This window comes from Rhipicephalus microplus, chromosome 3 (genome assembly GCF_043290135.1).
Source record: "Rhipicephalus microplus isolate Deutch F79 chromosome 3, USDA_Rmic, whole genome shotgun sequence".
NCBI lineage: Eukaryota > Metazoa > Arthropoda > Arachnida > Ixodida > Ixodidae > Rhipicephalus > Rhipicephalus microplus.
In genome coordinates, this window is record NC_134702.1 from 251,613,603 (window position 1) to 251,631,666 (window position 18,064).

The following is an 18,064-nucleotide window of genomic DNA, read 5'->3' on the forward strand; positions in this document are numbered from 1 at the left end:
TCCGCGAAACCTGGCCTCAGGAAGTGCGTCACGACTACGTAACGAACTAGTGCTCTCACCAAACGCCAGAGGACGCAAGCGCAAAAAAAAAACAGTTATAATCAATGCAACAGAATCGTTTTTACAAAATAATAATTATACGCCCAAATCTGGTCAGTTCTTTATACATAAAAACAGTTTATTCAACACACCTTACGCGATTATTTTTCTTCAGCCGTACTGTCATAAACACCATCAACCCAGCGACAAGCCCATGCATGACTGACAGCGGGAAGCTTTCGTTGCTCTCGTCAACGTCGGCTGCGTCGGCGTTTTCGTGCGTGAGATAACAGGTGAGGCACGTTTTCAAGCGAAGCTTGTTGAATGACATGTTGTTGGGCTTGTTGAGTCATTTTTTTTTCAGAAAACGGTTACACCTGCGCGAATAAGACACCATGCAACAAACATAGAAAGATGCACACATACACGTTGCGCTTCGTGTGTGCGAGTTTGTTTCTTACGTGCGTCTCATTCACGCAGTTGTAACCTTTTTCTGAAGCTTGTAAGGGCGGGGAGGTTCGCTAAAAAAATTGCCCGCAGCTTCCCTCGGGGGAACACTGAGGAGGATGCGGACCATATAATTGGTTAACGGGGTGTTAAAGTGCGACTTACTTGGGTCGATGGCTAAATTGGTTAACGTGGTTGTGAAATGGGGTGTTAAATTGCGACTTACTTGGGTCGATGGCTAAATTGGTTAACGTGGTTGTAGGAGGGGGTGTTAAATGAGTGAACACGTACACACGTATGCGAAAGGGCGGCGCTGGTCGAAGGGACGTCGATCATTGTGTTTGTGGATTCGTTGGAATTCATTTCACCGCGACCTTGGACGTCGACGCGCCGTACAAACCAACCGACAAGCGGCAACTGAGCGAGCGAGCGCCGACCTTGAGTATATATACAGCACGACGGCGCATGCACTGTCAGCTGTTGAATGTTCTCGAAGCACGACGCCACATGCGCGTCCACTGGAGAATCAGGAGAATTGTAGATGTCGAACGCGGTGTGTAGAGGAGGAAGGGTGCACAGATGGTGGAGGAGTGAAGCGCGCGCGGTGTGTAGAGGAGGAAGGGATGCACAGATGGTGGAAGAGTGGGCGACGGCGCGACGGCGCATGCGCGCGCGTCAGCTGTCGAATGTTCGAGAAGCGGTGCGGACGGCGCGGACGGCGCACTACAAGGCGCGAGTATAAGATGCTCCGCATCTAAAAGAAAGTTTGTGGCTCTATGCGGCGGCTAGACGGGAACATTGCGCAACGTATGTGGTATAGCAAAGGCGGCCCGGCGTCAAGCCGAGGCGACGCGTGCTGCGTCTGCCACGGACGCGAGCGTCTGTGCGCTGAGCATAGCTGGGCAGCTAGGTCATAGGCTCGGTGCAAAATATTGAGAAGCGTTCGCTGGGCCTCGCATGCTTCACGACGCGTTTCCCGAAGGCTCGGAACACGAATAATTCTTGGTGTGCTGGAGGCAAATCTGGACTAGCCAAGTGGCCATCATCTTCGTTTCTTCGCTAGCCTTGTGCCACTAGTGCAAGCTGCCCAAAGATTTTTTTGACGTTTCCAATATAATTTTACCGCACAAATTTCAACTACGATTTTTCTTCCCAATGTACTGCTGATACTGCGTACGCACGAAGGTGTTCTAAAGTTCCCAGGCCGCGATACCATTGCATTACAAGGGATAGCGGCCTGGAAACTTCTGAAGATTTTTGTACGTGGTCTTGACGTCTATCTTTGTAAATCAGAGTTTTATGGGTCAGAGATGTATCACTGGTTTTGTATTGTGCATTGATTAGCTAATCATTCAAAGGGGTTTGCTGGTACACTTATGACGTGCACATATCTTTTCCGTAATTTGACAGCGAAGCATCCACTTACTAACATTTTCAGACCGCGCTGATGCCGTGCCGTCCGGCGGTCCAAGCTACGGCAGCTACTGCTGTGTATCGTGGTGCTTCAACAATGGCAGAACCCACAAGAAGCCTGGGACTAGTTTCTTCCGCATACCATGGGACGGCAGGTGTGTTAAAGCTTTTGTATGGTTGTCTTTAGGCTTACTTATCGTACTTGCTCAGTGAGGGTAACAATAAAAAAATCACTATTCAAGCACTTCCCCTTTCAGCTAATAGTTCATTGCCAATGCAGGATGAAAGCATGGATACAGTATGCTGGACGCGATGATCTCCTGAGTAAGCCGGCCAGCCTATTGTACGCAACGTACAGGGTTTGTAGCGACCATTTTACTGCTCAAAGTTTCATGGACCCTGGGCACACAAGGCTTACAAGAATGGCTGTTCCCAGTGTGCAACCAGCTGCACCATGTAAGTAATTGACTGAAACTCAAATATGTGCAATAGCAGCCACTTGTATTGAATCAGTGGCGACAGTTAACCGCGAAGATCTTTGTAGCCGATGGAGAAACCTCACTATAGAAGTACCACTTGGAAAGTCTTAAATTTTGTGAATTGTGGGCTATTACCTTCCTAACAGTAGCTTTACATTTCTGTCTTTTTTCGATGCTCTTGACCTGCGCAACTTGTTTTGAAAGACTTTAAAGGGCTATTTCACGTTATCTTCAAGCCTGAGTGCACATGTACATATACCTTTCATCAGTGAAAGCTGGCGCTGTTGATAATTCCAAAAATCACAAATTACTTGTTTCCTAGTTGGTGCCTTTTCTTTTCTTCCACGTTCGACCAATTTATGCGTTTGAAAGAGCTGTTTAAGTTTCCCCATGCCACAAGCTTTGTAACTTGTACCAACTGCACATATATGCAGGTTCTCTGAGCGTCGCTTCAAATAGTGACTGTGACATGACTGCAGAAGCTGCACTGCAAGGTGCGGATGAGCTTCAGTTTGTGTTATTTTAAGCCTCTTACTGACACGTTGTCGTAATTTCATTTCTTCAGGACCTGCGGTAGAGGCTTCAAAAAGTGGCTCCCACACATTGAGGTGCCCCGATGAGGAGGGTGCGTTCAGGGTCGCGATTTCTTTTTTTTTACCCAAATTGACTGTTGACCAAACCTCTGCAGGTGGCAGCTCCCTTGTAGCTGGTGAAAGAATTTCTGCTGACTTCGTCCAGCCGGAGAAAACCTTAACCAGTCGTTCAGCTGTCACAAAAGGAACTTGTGTTACCGGTAATCTGTATGTTCACTTCAACACCAGAGTGGATTGATATGGAGACTTCCGCAGGCCGCTCGCAAGATTGTTCCGACAGCTTTGTCCGAGGCACTGAACAAGCTTCACAAGACCCTCTAGAAGACGTCTCCGCCAACAGCTCCACGCCTGACTGCCCTAGAGAAAATGGTGACTATTGCAGCTGTTTTTAATGCAGCTATTTTATGTATAGGACATTCTGAGGAAACTATCCTCAAAAGGACACTACGTGTGCACTTACAAAATGTAAGGGTGGGCTCTCAGTGATATTCATTTTTTTTTCATTGTCAACATTGTGAATGGTTTGTTTTTAGGTAGTGGAATCGAAAACTTTGCACCACAGAAAGTTGTGCACCTTGGGTCTGAAAGAGCGAGGAAAGTGCTCGTATGGGATTAGTTGTTCTTCGCTTTTACATCCATTTTTTGTTTATTGCAGGGCGTCCCTGTGTGCCAGTGACAATGTCTCCATCAATGAAGTACAAGCAAACCATTAAACATCTGCAAGCCAAAGTAGCAGCACAGCGGAAAACTATCAAAAGACTGCAAAGACAGCCTCACCAAGCATCGTCATAGACTTCAAAGGCCCTTTGAGTTATCCGACCGCACGTCACCGAGGAGGTTTTTAAACTTCTTTCTGCACATGTTCGCTTGAGGCCCAAACGCAAGGGCAAGCAGTTTCCCGTGTGGTTCAAGAAATTTGCTCTTCACTTAAACTTCCGAGGTCCGCGAGCATACCGATTTCTGGCTCCATATTTTTCTTTGCCCTCACGGCGTTCATTAAGGAGGTGGCTAGCTAATGTAAAGATGACTCCAGGCATAATTCCAGGAATCCTTTCTTCCATTGCAACAAATACTCAAGCTTGGAATGAACTGGACCGAGTGTGCGCTTTAGTTTTTGACGAAATAGCACTCAAAAAGAATTTGTACTATGATGCTGCAAGAGACATTGTCCAGGGTTTTACAGATGATGGCACCCATCGCACTTCAACCATTGCTGATCGAGCACTGGTTTTTCTTCTTGTTGGTGTTTCGAGAAAGTGGGTTCAACCGGTTGCTTTTGCTATAGGGCACACATCAACATCATCATCTGTTATGCATAACTTGCTGGTGTCACTCATTTTGGAGCTTAGGAGCATTAATATTGCAGTGAAAGCAGTCATTTGTGACCATGGCAGTTCAAATGTAAGTCTCGCTAACCAACTAAGACTGACTGTAGCGAAGCCTTTTTTTTTTTGAAGTTAATGGTGAGCGGGTGTATTACATTTTTGATGTTCCGCATTTAATTAAAACTACGCGCAATAATGTCCAAGCACACAAGTTATACATTGGGGATGACATCGTTAACTGGTCGCACATTGTAAGCCTTTACCAATCCTCACATGAGTTGCGGTTGCGATTGGCTCCAAAGTTGACTGAACGGCACGTTCATCAAAAACCTTTTTCTAATATAAAGGTCAGCAGAGCAACTCAGGTCCTCAGTGCATCAGTTTCGATTGCTATCACGGCAATGGTGTATGCGAAGGTGCTGCCTGCCTTGGCCATCACTGCAGCTCAATTTTGTGATCGTATGGACAGTATTTTCGATGCCTTGAACAGCTCGAGTAAAAAAAGAACTTCGCAAAAGCTGCGGCATGCAATCATGAAAAATGATTCAGAGCTGATTAACTTCCTCCGAGGCCAGCTTCCCTGGATTGCATCATGGCAGTTTGTTGGCAGACGTCAACCACAAACCATCGTAGGTTGGCAAATTACAATTCAGGCTATTTGTCAACTATGGGACGACCTCTCCAAAAATTACAATTTTGAATACCTGTTAACACGCAGGCTTCAACAGCATCCTCTGGAGAACATATTTAGCCACATTAGGCAAAAACAGGGTTGCAACACCAACCCCAATGTAGCACAATTTATTTGTGGCCTGAAGCACATCTGCATAAGAAAACTCTTCAAGCTGTCAGAATACGAAAATGTCGAGGATGATGAATGTGACCTCCTATAGGAGCAGCTCTCGCCATTCTCCCTCACCAGTGCGTCTCTTGTGGATAATGAGGAGTGTGCACAGCCACAGCCTGACGACTTTCCCGCTCTAGACGATCTCTCTGAACTTGCGACCAACATTCACTCCCATATTATCGATGACTCCGCTGCATATTATGTAGCTGGTTTTCTCATCAAACACTTCCTTCGGAATGCATGTGACGGTTGCAGTTGCCCACAGTTACTGAAAGACGACAGTGAGACGCTTAAGGGTACCCACCAGTATTTCACAATGCTCAAAGCATACCACGTCCCCAGCAAACTTTTTGGAAATCTTACTGTGCCATCAGAAGCAGCTTTTGCATACATACAACAACTTGAATCTCGCTTTCTTGCCATGATTGAGGCCACTGCACATCACCTGAAAGTGTGCGATGTTTTGTATCACCATCTGTCAAGTGTTGGCGATTTTCATTTCTGCTCTGCTGGGTGTCGCGCTAAGTTTCTGAAAATGTTTTGCCGGGTTCGTTTATGTTGGAATGTGCGTTTTGTGAACCGAAACTTAGATAGGGTTAGGTTCCAGTCTTCAATCTCAGGCATACAGCTTGACAAGTTCAAAGGTTAGCAATTAGCGGCGGGTTTACACTAAAGTATTCGAGTTGAGCCGAATCCTGCAATAGCTTTGTTATGTTAGTACTTCGTTACAGCAGACTTCATTATGGTCTTATATGCTTATATTCAGTTCAACTGGACTAACCACTCCTTCATTGCATACATTGTTTTGGTTACCCGCTATGAGGAGTAGGGACACTGTGTATTCGCTCGAAGTGATTTGCATAACCTTAAAAAGAATGTTGGGTATCCTGTCTGTATTTTTGTAGCAAATGCGGGCGAACTGTACACTTTACTGTGGGTCGCTTGGTCACTGTGTATGCTTTATCTCTCCAGCTCAAGTAATATATCGATAACAAAACCGCTTGTTGAAATGTCTTCGAAAGGGTAAGGAACACAGTATGAAGTGGGCACAGTTCACGTTATCACGCTTTTCGTATTTTAGCTTCTCATCGACTTCCTCATCTCGCCCATCAAAATTTTCAAAAGAATGCCCAAACTTGTAGCAATTGATGGGGCTGCGGACGCTGCCATTTTATTTTTATATAGCTTGTGAGTGATAACGTACGATGTAGAGCCTTTGTGAAAAATAATGAGCCAAAGTGGTTTCCTTCTGCTATTTATTAGGCCTGTAATACCGCTCTCGCAGCACCAATTAAGGTCCACAATTCTGGATAAGTGATGACTACAATCTATTTTAGCTCGCAAGCGTCACAGCAACACCCAGACGCAAATCACTTGGGATCTTAAGTTTTTGATGAAGGCGACGCATGAGCCACAAGACCTGCCAGTGTTGTAGCATAAAGTTTGTCTTTCACGTAGTGAGCAAGCTGCAGAGCCCTACCTTTCTGAGGACAAGCAGGCATCAAGTCTGCTTTTTTTCATTTTGGGCTAGCTGTTCTTAAACACAGCCAGCTCACTGCACCTTTGCCTTTCTGCACGACACGACACCATTGTGTCGTGTGGTTTCTGTGCGCTCTTTTTTTCTATGCATTATTTCGGTTAAGAGCAGGCACGTAGACAGGACTTTTTTCAGGGGAGGGGGGGATTCTTAATTTTTCTAGAGAACGCCTTCTAACCCCAGGCTTGATTCGCAACTTCATTGCTGTGTATATATCACTTCTTCGTTCTTCATCAGCATTGTGCGCTGTGTTTTTGCCATAGATCCTTACTTACCCACAGGCCTGGTGTGTCATAGTTCACCAGCTTCTCGGCTTCTGCCAACTCTAGCGATGTGTGCGTTGTCTGTGTTCTCTCTGTATTTGTTACAATATTTGTTACAATTTATTTGTAAGGCGAGATGCATTTGTTGTCTACTTTTGTCATATTGTTTTTTTTTATATTCTGAGACTCTACCTTGCCTTTGAATAAAACATTGTGGATACTCTGTCTTTTTGACTGATATATACATTGATCACTTGTTCCAAAAGAAAAACACAAGCGCGATGAATAAAACCGTAGTGAATTATTATTACCTGCATCTCTTTTTAATACAACTTAATCGAAATAAACATTACGTCACGACCAATTCGCACGAACCACTGAACAAAACAAAACAGGGAATCGCTAAATCAAAACGACCTACAAAAACTATCCATTTGGGCGATGAAAAGTGGTCTGAAATCATGAACTTTCGTCATAGCCAAACGTCGGTTACGAAAAGTAATTCAAAATTTGCGTCAGTGAAACCGAAACAGGAAGCGCACGCTACTTGCTCTCACCAACCACCAGGTGTGCTAGGGTCGATTGGGCCGCTGGGGTCTACGGGAGTGTCCACTCGTAACCTTTTTTTTATTTCTCTATGAGTGTACCTAGTACACTAAATCGTTACGCTCTTTTACTGAACACAGAGCCGAAATAATCCTTCTAGGAGACATATGAATGCTCACATATAGGACCGGATGTTCATAAACCAATAGCAGGTTATTGCTAGATCTCTGCAAGCAACATAGTCTTGAGATAGTTAACGCGGGGTCCAAATGTGAAAAGCTAATCATGTGGGAAGTTAAACACAGGCAAGCGAGCATTAATTATTGTCTTATGACAGAGGGAGTCTATGACAAAGTTAGAGAGATGAGAATAGATGAGGAAGGCACTAATGCTTAGGTGCTGATCATAAACGCATAACATTGCAAATCAGATGTAAAACTTAAAATAAGGACACAGAATCAAAGTTTGAAAGCTCGTATTTAAATGACAAATAACAAATATAGCCGCAAAAGACGAAGTAGGAAAACTACCGGGCAAACACTAGAAGTATAGTAAGCTGTTACATGTAATGACGAGGAAGATGGAAAAAGAAAGAAAACTATTCGCTAAAAAAGGAAGAGAAAGTCAAAAAGTTGGTGGAACGAAGAAGTCCTGGAAGCGATCCAGACGCGACGTGAGGCATCACTGAGGTACAGACAGGCCAAAAGGGAGAAGCGGCCACTAGATGAAGTCAACCAAACATGGTAAATATATTTTTAAAAAACATTGTGCAGAAATTGGTCAAGGCAAAAATTAAAGGTGAAAGGGAACGCTGGATGACAGAGATTCGGGAAGAGAAGAAGGCCGCGCCTATAATATTTTGGAGCTACCTAAATGTGCTAAATAGGAAATCTGTCACAATGCAACAACAATATGGTGGATGAAGTAGCAAATAAATTAGAAGGGTACGAAACATTAGGTAATATCCCAAAAGTAACAGCAGATTCGTTCAAAAAGGTAGCCCTGAGGACATCCCCGGTGAGTAAAAGTATGGAAAAGCTAGAGTACAACTGAAGAAGATGTAGTGCTTGAGAATTTAAACTTGAAGAAGGCCTAAGGCGAAATTCCTAAGTGTACTACTCCGGGCTTAGATGACGTTCCCGTCAGTCTCATTAGCGAACTAGGACATAGCACTAAAGAAGCACTGCTAAAATTCGTAGAGAAGTGCTTACAGGAGAAGGAAATACCAGACACTTGGCAGAAAAGTAGCATAAACTTAATCTCTAAACGCAAGGGAGAAAAGGTTAACATTCGCTTGTATAAAGCGCTAACCATTACATCTGTGCTATTAGCCTTGAGAACGAACACTGGTGTCGCCGGAGTTGTGGCGATGTGACGTCAAGGCGAGGACTCCCCTTCTCCGCCGCCGCTTGTCTCCTTTTTCTTCGCCCACCGCGTACCCGCTTCTTAGCGATAAGCTGGTAGTTACTCCCCAATTGCGTGACAAAAATTTCTCCATGCAGATACAAAGTGAAAGGTTTATAACCAGTGAAAGTTATCGAGGCTGTAAAAAGTCGGCATAATTTAGCTTAGGATAAGCAGACTCCCCTATGAACGGAAGACTTACTGTGAAAATTGTTGTTTTCATTGCGTTCCAAGGAATGGGACTATAGAAAAATAAGCTGAGTGGTGCTAACTTGATTACACCTAGGCATAGACTCCGGTATGGGAATATAAGTGTGCTAAAATATCACGAATAAAATTGTGATGCTTCGTCACTAAATACATTGCGCTTTACCGTGCAAGTTACGTCTGCATCTGCGAATAATCTGAATGATTGGAAAGAATCGACCTTTCTCCAACAGGAGACTTTGGCTGTCATAAGCACAAACTTCACATATTCGAAAAATAAACAAAATATTACTGCCACACACACAACGATTTTAGAAATTTTTGGATATGTGTGTTTACTCGGATCGTTCATACATCTTTCTTCTCAACAGTCACCAGAAATTGTGTAGTCGTAAACCATGACTTGCGTGAAATGCTGGGGTGATCTACCGCAACGTCGAAAGAAAGAATGTTCACTTAACATGGGAGCACCGCTGATAGCAACGATTGCAACACAAACACTGCAGGAAGTTGAAATTAATATTATCGATGGCGCAGTCAGCGACGTAGCCCAAGTAATAATTAAACAACCTTCGCCTCGATGAGGCGACCACTGGTCTCGAACGCCATGTCGACATAACGATAATCAGCTGCAGGGAAAATTCTACAGCAATAAGAATTTTCACACATAACCTCAACCGCACTTCAATAATTTCGGTAAAATGAACCTCTAACATCATTTCGAAAAATATTGAGATGAACAATGCGTTGAATGAGCAAGTACACACAAAAAAAACCTACAACAGCATCGGTGTTATTCAAGGGCGAGCGCACATGATATATTTTGCGAGACTAGATAATGCAAGCGGGCGTGGGTCTTGGCACACCAGCGTAAGATACGTGTGTGCCTCCAATAGAAAAGCCCTGGAGGAGGGTATATCCTCATATCTTTTATAGGAATCACCCAGGAACAGCAAACCTGCCTATGTATATAGTGTCTTGCGTCTCAAAATCACATGATTATGTGTCAATGAGTTTGTTGCATCCAAGCAGAAGTGTGTTTTTGCTTTTCACACCATTAGGAATGCGGCTGCCATGGTCAGGACTGTAATCGATCATCGGGGTCAGCAGCGCGACACAGACCTTTTCACCCCTTTACATTGCCTATGAGCAGAGCTTTTCCACCTTTCACATTTCCTTCGATCAAGTGCACGATCGTGCAGAAGCGAAAGTAAATCTTTATTGTTTTACTAGGAACACTACCGATTCTGTTTTCATCATTCATGTGCAGCTTGAGACGAGCAGAAAGCGAATACAAACAGCACACGAAGCGAGCGCATCATTATGTAGGGTGCGGCGGTGGGCAGTAGAGAGTCCGTGCCGTGCCGTCACCCAGGCATCCCACCAGGGAGCGCCATTCCAACCTCTGGGGGCTACAGGTAAAGTAGCCACCCTACTACATTCTAGCCACCCCACTACAGGTTTAATGCAGGCAGTAAATTATAGTTAAAATTGGTCCCGTATCTGCATGTTACACTGCAAATGCCATTGCGTCTGGAGAGAGTGATCAAAACGTTTATGTGATGTTCTGCGCAAGAAAATTGGTGCATGGTATTCTGGAGGCACTGCGTTAGAGTGCCTCGAGGTGCAGCGTAGGCGAACAAGCGCATCAAGTCACGTCACACGTGAGATATGAGCTCTATGCAGCAGTTATCTTGGAAAACGAAGCGTGCGGCGTGCGCGCCCGTCTCAGGGCGATAAGGTGTAGAACGCAAGGCGACGGGTAAGTGCCACCACAGTGTCGTCTTAGCAAAGCGTTGGAAACACTTGCCTTTTCGTGCAAGTGTTGCATCGTCAGCGCAGCGTGATAAGCGCTAGGGTCCTTAGAACTACTTAGGATGCATGTGTTTTTTAGTAAAAAGACACACATAAAGAATATTGACGCGTTGTTATATTGTGCCTCCGATATGCACAATAATTGCTTTTTAATTGACGATTGCACAAGTATGAATGCTAAATCTTGAGCAATATTGGTGGGCGCCGCGGATAGGGTCGGCTGTTTGGGGGTATCGCTTGGTGCCATTTAGGCTTTCAGGGTACCGTTAAGGGCAGACAAACAGACAAATGTACCGACAGACAGACAGACCAAAGTTTTTGCGTCGAAGGTCTTTAAAAGGCGAAAGGCCCGACACACGCACCGCGCCAATCGGTCCCAGCCTGCCGAGCGCATTCTTTTTCTTCTTTCATAATCATCGTTATCATCAACATGATCAGCCTGACTACGCCTACTGCAGGGCAAAAACCTTTACCATGATCCACAAATCAAACTGGTCTTGTGCTTACCGTTTATATGTTATACCTACAAGCTTTTTTAATCTCATCGGCACACCTAACTTTCTGTCTCCGCTTTGTGCGTTTGCCTTCTCTGGGAATCCAGTCAGTTACCCTTAATGACCACCGGTTATCCTGCCTACGCCCTACGTGTCCAGCCCATTTCCATTTCTTTTTGTTGATTTCTATTATGATATCCTTATCCCTGGTTGGTTCCCTGACCCATTCTGCTCTCTTTTTGTCTCTTAAGGTTACACCTATCATTTTTCTTTCCATTGCTCGCTGCGTCGTCCTCAATTTAAGATGAACACTCTTTGTAAGCCTCCAGGTTTCCGCTCTGTAGGTAAGTATTGGCAAGTTGCACCTGTTCTCTATACCTTCCTCTTGAGGGATAATGGCAATCTAACATTCATGATTTGAGAGTGCTTCCAAATGTGCTGCACCCCACTTTTATTCTTCTAGTTACTTCAATCACGTGGTTCGGCTCCGCGGTTATTACCTGTCCTAAGTAGGCATATTCCTTTGCAACTTCCAGCGTCTCTCATCGTATCACAGAGTGCTGTTTTCTGCCGAGATTGTTCCACATTACTTCAGTTTTGTGCATATTAATTTTCAGACCTACTTTTCTGCTTTCCGTGTCCAGTTCAGTAATTATGAACTGTAATTCGTCCCCCAAGTTACTCATCAAGGCAATGTCATCAGCGAATCGTAGGTTACTAAGGTACTCTTCATTAACTTCTATCCCTAACTCTTCCCAGTCTAGGGTCCTGAATATCTCCTGTAAACACGCGGTGAATAGCATTGGAGAGATCGTGTCTCCCTGCCTTACACCCTTCATTATTGGGATTCTTTCACTTTCTTCATGCAGAACTATGGTGGCTGTGGATCCTCTGTAGACTTCCTCCAGTGTCTTCATGTAGGGTTCTTCGATGCCCTGATTCCGTAGTGCCTGCATTACTGCTGATGTCTTGACTGAGTCAAATGCCTTCTCATAATCTATGAAAGCTATGCATAGGAGTTGGTTGTATTCGGCGCATTTCTCGATTACCTTATTTATTGTACGAATATGGTCTATTACGGAGTAGCCGATACGAGGTCCTGCTTGGTCCTTTGACTGGTTGAACTCTAATATCGTCTTAAATCTATTAGCTATTATTTTTGTGAGAAGTTTGTAGAGAACCGAGAGTAAGCGGATTGGCCTGTAATTTTTCAAGTCCTTGACGACTTCTTTCTTATGAATTAAGAAGATGTTGGGGTTCTTTCAAGATTCTGGTACCCTTCCCATCAAGAGACACTTTGTATATAAGGTGGCTAATTTTTCTAACACAATTTCTCCGCCATCTATCAGGAGGTCTATTGTTACTTTATCCTCACGAGTGGTTTTGCCTTTTTGCACTCCATCTAGGGCTTTCCTTACTTCCCCTGTCGTTACGGGTAAAATGTTTAGAACTGGCCCTAGCAATGGCATAGCCAGGGGGTGGGGGGGTCAACCCCCCTCCAATATTTTTCATGCTACCCTCCCTCTTTTCCTATTGATATAGAAAATAAACACAGGAGTTTCCGTCACCGTTACTTGGCGACGGCTAGTTCTTTCCACTTGATTGGTGAAAATAAAAAATATAAAAGAACAATAGCATATATACATATATACAGTCCTACATGGGTGAGAGCAAAAGTTCTCCTATTGGTAGAACAAACACGTAGACGTCACGCTTACTTTTAACTTTTGTCCGCTCAGTAGTCGTCACAAATCTTCGTTTCTTCGAAGAACTGTAGCAGCACCTTCATTGCTTTGCCATTTGTTTTTGATGGCCATGGACCTAGTATTTTATTCCCCAAATGGCCGCTCGGGATCTAACTTATGCAGTTCTTGTTCTAGTCTCCTTAGGTGTGTGTCGTGTTTTGGACAGTCGAACAAGAGGTGACAGATATCCTCATCGTCGTGGCCGCATGAACATGCTGACGATGTTACACGCTGAATACAAAGTAGGAAGTGCTTTGTGTAAGCAGTTCCGAGTTGTAGGCGATGAATGAGTGTGTCGATACATCTTGAGAGGTCACGGTTTAATTGGTATTCAAAATTAGGATCAACAGAATATAGGTTTGATTCTCTTTTGTTTTTTCTGTGAACCTGGTAGACAGGTATAATTCATGTTTTTTTGTTCTTAAAATTCTATTTACATCATATTGAGATACCGGAATGTGGCATGTTTGCATAGAATTATGAGCTGTTTTCGCCAACTTATCCGCCATTTTATTTCCCTTAATTCCGCAGTGACTGGGAACCCACTGAAATGCCACTCGATGATTCGACTTCGTAGCTTCCGAGAGTTCTTTTAGAATAGCGTATACTATACGCGCATCAATGTGTCTTGAAGTGGCGTTTTCCACACGTGCCAGTGCTGCCAGAGAGTCTATAATTATCACCCATTTTCTCGGTGTCGTTGACAGTTTAATAAAGCTTATGGCTAGCAAAATCGCTACGAGCTCCGTCATTGTTGAAGAGGAGAGGTGGCCCAACCAACATGCATATTCTTCGTGCAATCCTGGAATTATGAATGCTGATGTCGCTGTCTCTTTGGTGACAGAGCCGTCAGTGTACATGTGAGTGTATCTTTTTTACCTGTCAAACTGATTATGTGATGCCAACTGCTGTGCGGCAACGACTGGCACTTCATGTTTACTGAGAAGTCTTTCTATCGTTGTTTCAATAGTTGGTAGCTCAAGCAGCCGTGGTGGGTAGTTTTGGTCCAGAGGCCAATGTGTCGACACAGGAAGCCGGGAAATGTACTGTTGGTACACATGGTGTATTTGCGTTCCAGCAGGGTTCACGATGTTGGATATGAGCGGATGGGAATTAAGGGTGTTGCGTTACTAGACGAAAGAGGTGCCAACATGTCTCCACATTTCTAATTACTACAAAGTTGGGTTCCTTGCCCTTTCCGCGCCATATACCAGCCTCTTTTTTTGTCCCTTCGTGCTGACATGATTTAGAAACTAAGCAGTGCAACTATCACAAATAATTCCTGGCCGCTTTTACAGTGAATAACGTCTGCAGGCGAAAAAACGTGTCGCAGTGTTTGACAAGACTTTGACACCTTCTTTAATGAAAAAAATGCGTTTAATACAGAAGGAGTTCCCAAAGAAAAAACTGTCAGGGGAACCTCCTGTTACAACAAGTACAAATAACGTAAACAAAGATTGACAACTAAGAAACTGTAACAAACTACTTCAATACAACAAACTAACACTTATTTAAATATTTATCATGAGATATACATACATAGTGAGCATACACACATAAATATAAATATATTTAAACCAATTATTAAAACCGCAGCCGTGGCCTCGTGGTTGAGTGTCCGCTTCGGCTGCGGGAGGTCGTGGGTTCAAACCCGCGTTACCGCCGGTCACCCACCGGTTTTCCAAATGGGCACAGGCGTCCCCCGGCCCGACACTCGGCTTTTTCAGGGGTGAAGCGTCTGGTAAAAGCAGCCTACGCCATTCAAATCCCGTCAAAACATGTGAGCAACCACTGACCTGCAAAGGGAAGAAAAGCTGATGTGAAACACAAGTCGCTCAGTTAAATCACTAAGACGTGCTGCGCTCAGTCGCCGCTGTTCACAAAGAAACCTCGAGAGTGAAGTTTACAAGAAACCTCGAGTGAAGTGTTCTTGCTTTGCTATGGGAAAGGATTCCGCAAAGAGTGTGGGAAAAGACGCGGAAAGGGACGCCGCAGATGTAAAGGATTTAAAAGAGCTGTCGAAGGCATTTGAAAATTTCAAACGCGATTTCAGAAGTGAGATTCGGGAAATTAAAGACAGCATAGCCTTTTGCTCTGACACCTGCAGTGAGGTGAAAGATGTAGCCACTGATATTAAGAATATGAGAGCTGAAATGCAAGAGCTCATAAGACAAAACATGGAATTGAAAGCGGAAAATAAGAGGCTGTCACAAAAATGCGATGAGCTCGAACAATATCAGCGCCTAAACAATCTTGAGATAAAGGGTGCGCCGGTCGAGAATGATCCAGTGGATGTTGTAAGAAAGATAAGCGAAGCTGTCGGCACGGCAGTTGATCTGTCTGATATTGACGCATGCCGCTGGATTCCCACTACTAAGCCTGGTGTGAAGAAAATAATCGTTCGTTTTGTAAAAAGAACAAAACGTGACGACATACTAGCGAAATGTAGAAAGAAGAGGCTCGATAGTTCTATGCTTGGGGATGACAAAAAAACGCCCATTTTTGTAAATGAGCATTTGACGCAGAAGGGCAAGGCATTGCTTGCAGCGGCAATACAAAAAAAGAAAGAAGCCGCATGGAAATTTGTCTGGACATCCGGTGGCAAAATCCTTGCACGCAAAGATGAAGGATCGCGAGCGATACACATTGCGGATGAGACAAGCCTGGCTAAAATTAGAAATTAGATGTGGCATATGTCATAACAAATTGAAAAACACTCCACTATGACTGATCCTGTCAATAACCAAAAGTATTACAGTGTTGAAGACTTTAATAGGGCATTTCAATCCGGAAAAGGCTTGTTTAAAGCATTGCATATAAATTGTAGAAGCATAAAAAGAAAGGTCGATGACATTGCTAATTTTATATGGTCTATAGCTATCGGATTTGATGTGCTAGTTTTCTCCGAGACATGGATTACTTATAAAGAAGATGCGCCGTTCTTTCCAGGCTATAGTCATGAACTTCTCTGTCGTAACCAGCAAAAAGGTGGAGGTCTTGCTATTTATTTTAAGGATACGCTTTCGAGTGAACTGCTTGATAAGTATACTGTTATGAACGATGATGTTGAATGCATTACAATGTGTGTTGGCCCATTCATAGTAATTGGCGTATATAGGCCACCACATGGCCACAAAAAGAAATTTATTGAGTTTCTTAATGTTGTGTTATCCACTGTTCGCGGGAATACTCCTTGCATAGTTATGGCTGACATAAACATTGACCTCTGTTCCAATGATCCTTATGCCAAAGATTTTGAAACGCTCTTACTTACATATGGAAGTACAAATTGTATACGTTCACCGACTAGGATTACATCAACAAGTGCTACGCTCCTTGATATATGCGCCTCAAATTTAAGTTCACAGAATATAAAATCCGGGGTATTTGCGTATGACATAAGTGATCATATGCCCATCTTTTTTCTTGCACGAGTTACTTCTCAAATTGGTCAGAAAACAGAGACATCTTTCCACCGAATTAAAAACAGCAAAACTCGGGAACATTTTTTTAAGCTAGTTCAGAACATAGATTGGACCACTGTTTATAGACAAGAAAATCCTGATGATGCTTATAACACATTCATGACGTTATTGAGTACTAGCTATGATGCGGCATTTCCACTTCAGAAGCGCTCACGTGGCAGAAATAAGAAATGCAGAAAGCCTTGGATAAATCGTGATCTTTACCGGCGCATAAAAATAAAGAATAAATTGTATCATGATTTCATCCGTTCGCGGAACACAGACGCCTTAGCTGAGTACAAGAAATACAGAAACGTTTTAAATTCAGAAATACGGAAGGCTAAACAGAACTACTATGAAAAATTATTTGAAAGCATTTACAATGACCAGAGGAAGCTATGGGAGGTCATAAATGGCCTTACGAACAGAAATAAGGGTTGTAATAGGACACAGGACCTAACAATTAATGGTCAGATTTTCAGTGGTGAAAGGTTGGCCAATGTCATGAATGAACATTTCATAAATGCGGGTTCCTTTATTTTAACGGATGAAAAGCGAGATAATGCTCCAACTCCTGATAAGTCTCCTTTGCCGTATTCTATTTTTCTCGCACCCACAGATCCGGTTGAAGTAGAAAGATTAATCAGAAAACTTAAAAACAATGTTGCATCAGGGATTGATGAGATAGGTTCTGTTGAGTTAAAAATGGTGTCACCATTGATATCTAATGTCTTGGCCTATATTATCAACCTCACCCTCACTAACGGTGTATTTCCAGAGCAGCTAAAAGTAGCAAGTAGCAAAAGTCACTGCAGTACATAAAGGTGGTGATATCAATACTTTAGCGAACTATCGACCTATATCCGTGCTTCCAACAATATCAAAAATATTTGAAGGGGTTATTTATGATAGACTTGCATCCTTTTTTGATAAGCACCAAATAATAACAAAAAGTCAGTATGGTTTTCAAAAAAATAAATCAACAGAACAAGCTCTACTGTATATCAAAGATAAGATAATCGAAAGTATGGAAAACAAAAAATATACTCTTGGGCTCTTCCTCGATCTTCAAAAGGCATTTGACACCATACAATTCAAATCATTGATTCATAAATTATCAAGTTATGGGGTGCATGGAGTTGCACTACAACTGTTTAAAAGTTACCTAGAAGATCGTTATCAATATGTAAAACTGAATAACACTATTTCTGCAAAGATAACGTTGAACCAAGGAGTCCCCCAAGGGTCTATACTGGGGCCATTACTGTTCCTTGCCTATATAAATGATATTGTCGATATACCTCATTCTCCTGAACTTATAATGTACGCTGACGATACGAATGTTTTCTTTTCATCAGACAATCTAATATCACTTGAGGTCAGTGTAAATAATTATCTAAGCAATCTTTCAAATTGGTTAAGGCAAAATGGACTTCGCTTGAATGC

At 43.2% G+C, this 18,064-nt stretch overlaps 1 protein-coding gene across 2 annotated transcripts; it reads left to right on the plus strand.

Annotated features, from left to right (window-relative positions):
• The first annotated feature begins 204 nt into the window (after window positions 1–204).
• LOC142804212 (uncharacterized) lies at window positions 205–7,149 on the plus strand. 2 transcript variants are annotated; one of them, XM_075890894.1, is made up of 7 exons: window positions 205–332; window positions 1,925–2,054; window positions 2,180–2,355; window positions 2,813–2,872; window positions 2,944–3,003; window positions 3,067–3,340; window positions 3,627–7,149. In XM_075890894.1, the coding sequence occupies exons 3-6, from the start codon at window positions 2,181–2,183 to the stop codon at window positions 3,207–3,209; spliced, it is 438 nt and encodes a 145-aa protein (XP_075747009.1). In that variant the 5' UTR covers window positions 205–332; window positions 1,925–2,054; window position 2,180; the 3' UTR covers window positions 3,210–3,340; window positions 3,627–7,149. The 2 variants fall into 2 exon arrangements, 1 of the variants encoding a protein (XP_075747009.1); XR_012894516.1 differs by lacking the exons at window positions 2,813–2,872; window positions 3,627–7,149 and having other exon boundaries at window positions 1,925–2,355; window positions 3,067–3,133.
• Window positions 7,150–18,064: the final 10,915 nt, after the last annotated feature.

What these genes read in the sequence shown, in the direction of transcription:
- LOC142804212 (XM_075890894.1), top strand. Translation starts at nt 2,181, where the DNA reads ATGAAAGCATGGATACAGTATGCTGGACGCGATGATCTCCTGAGTAAG. An exon ending in TGCAGAAGCTGCACTGCAAG is followed by an intron (nt 2,873 to 2,943) that starts GTGCGGATGAGC and finishes TCATTTCTTCAG; the next exon opens with GACCTGCGGTAGAGGCTTCA. An exon ending in GAGGTGCCCCGATGAGGAGG is followed by an intron (nt 3,004 to 3,066) that starts GTGCGTTCAGGG and finishes AAACCTCTGCAG; the next exon opens with GTGGCAGCTCCCTTGTAGCT.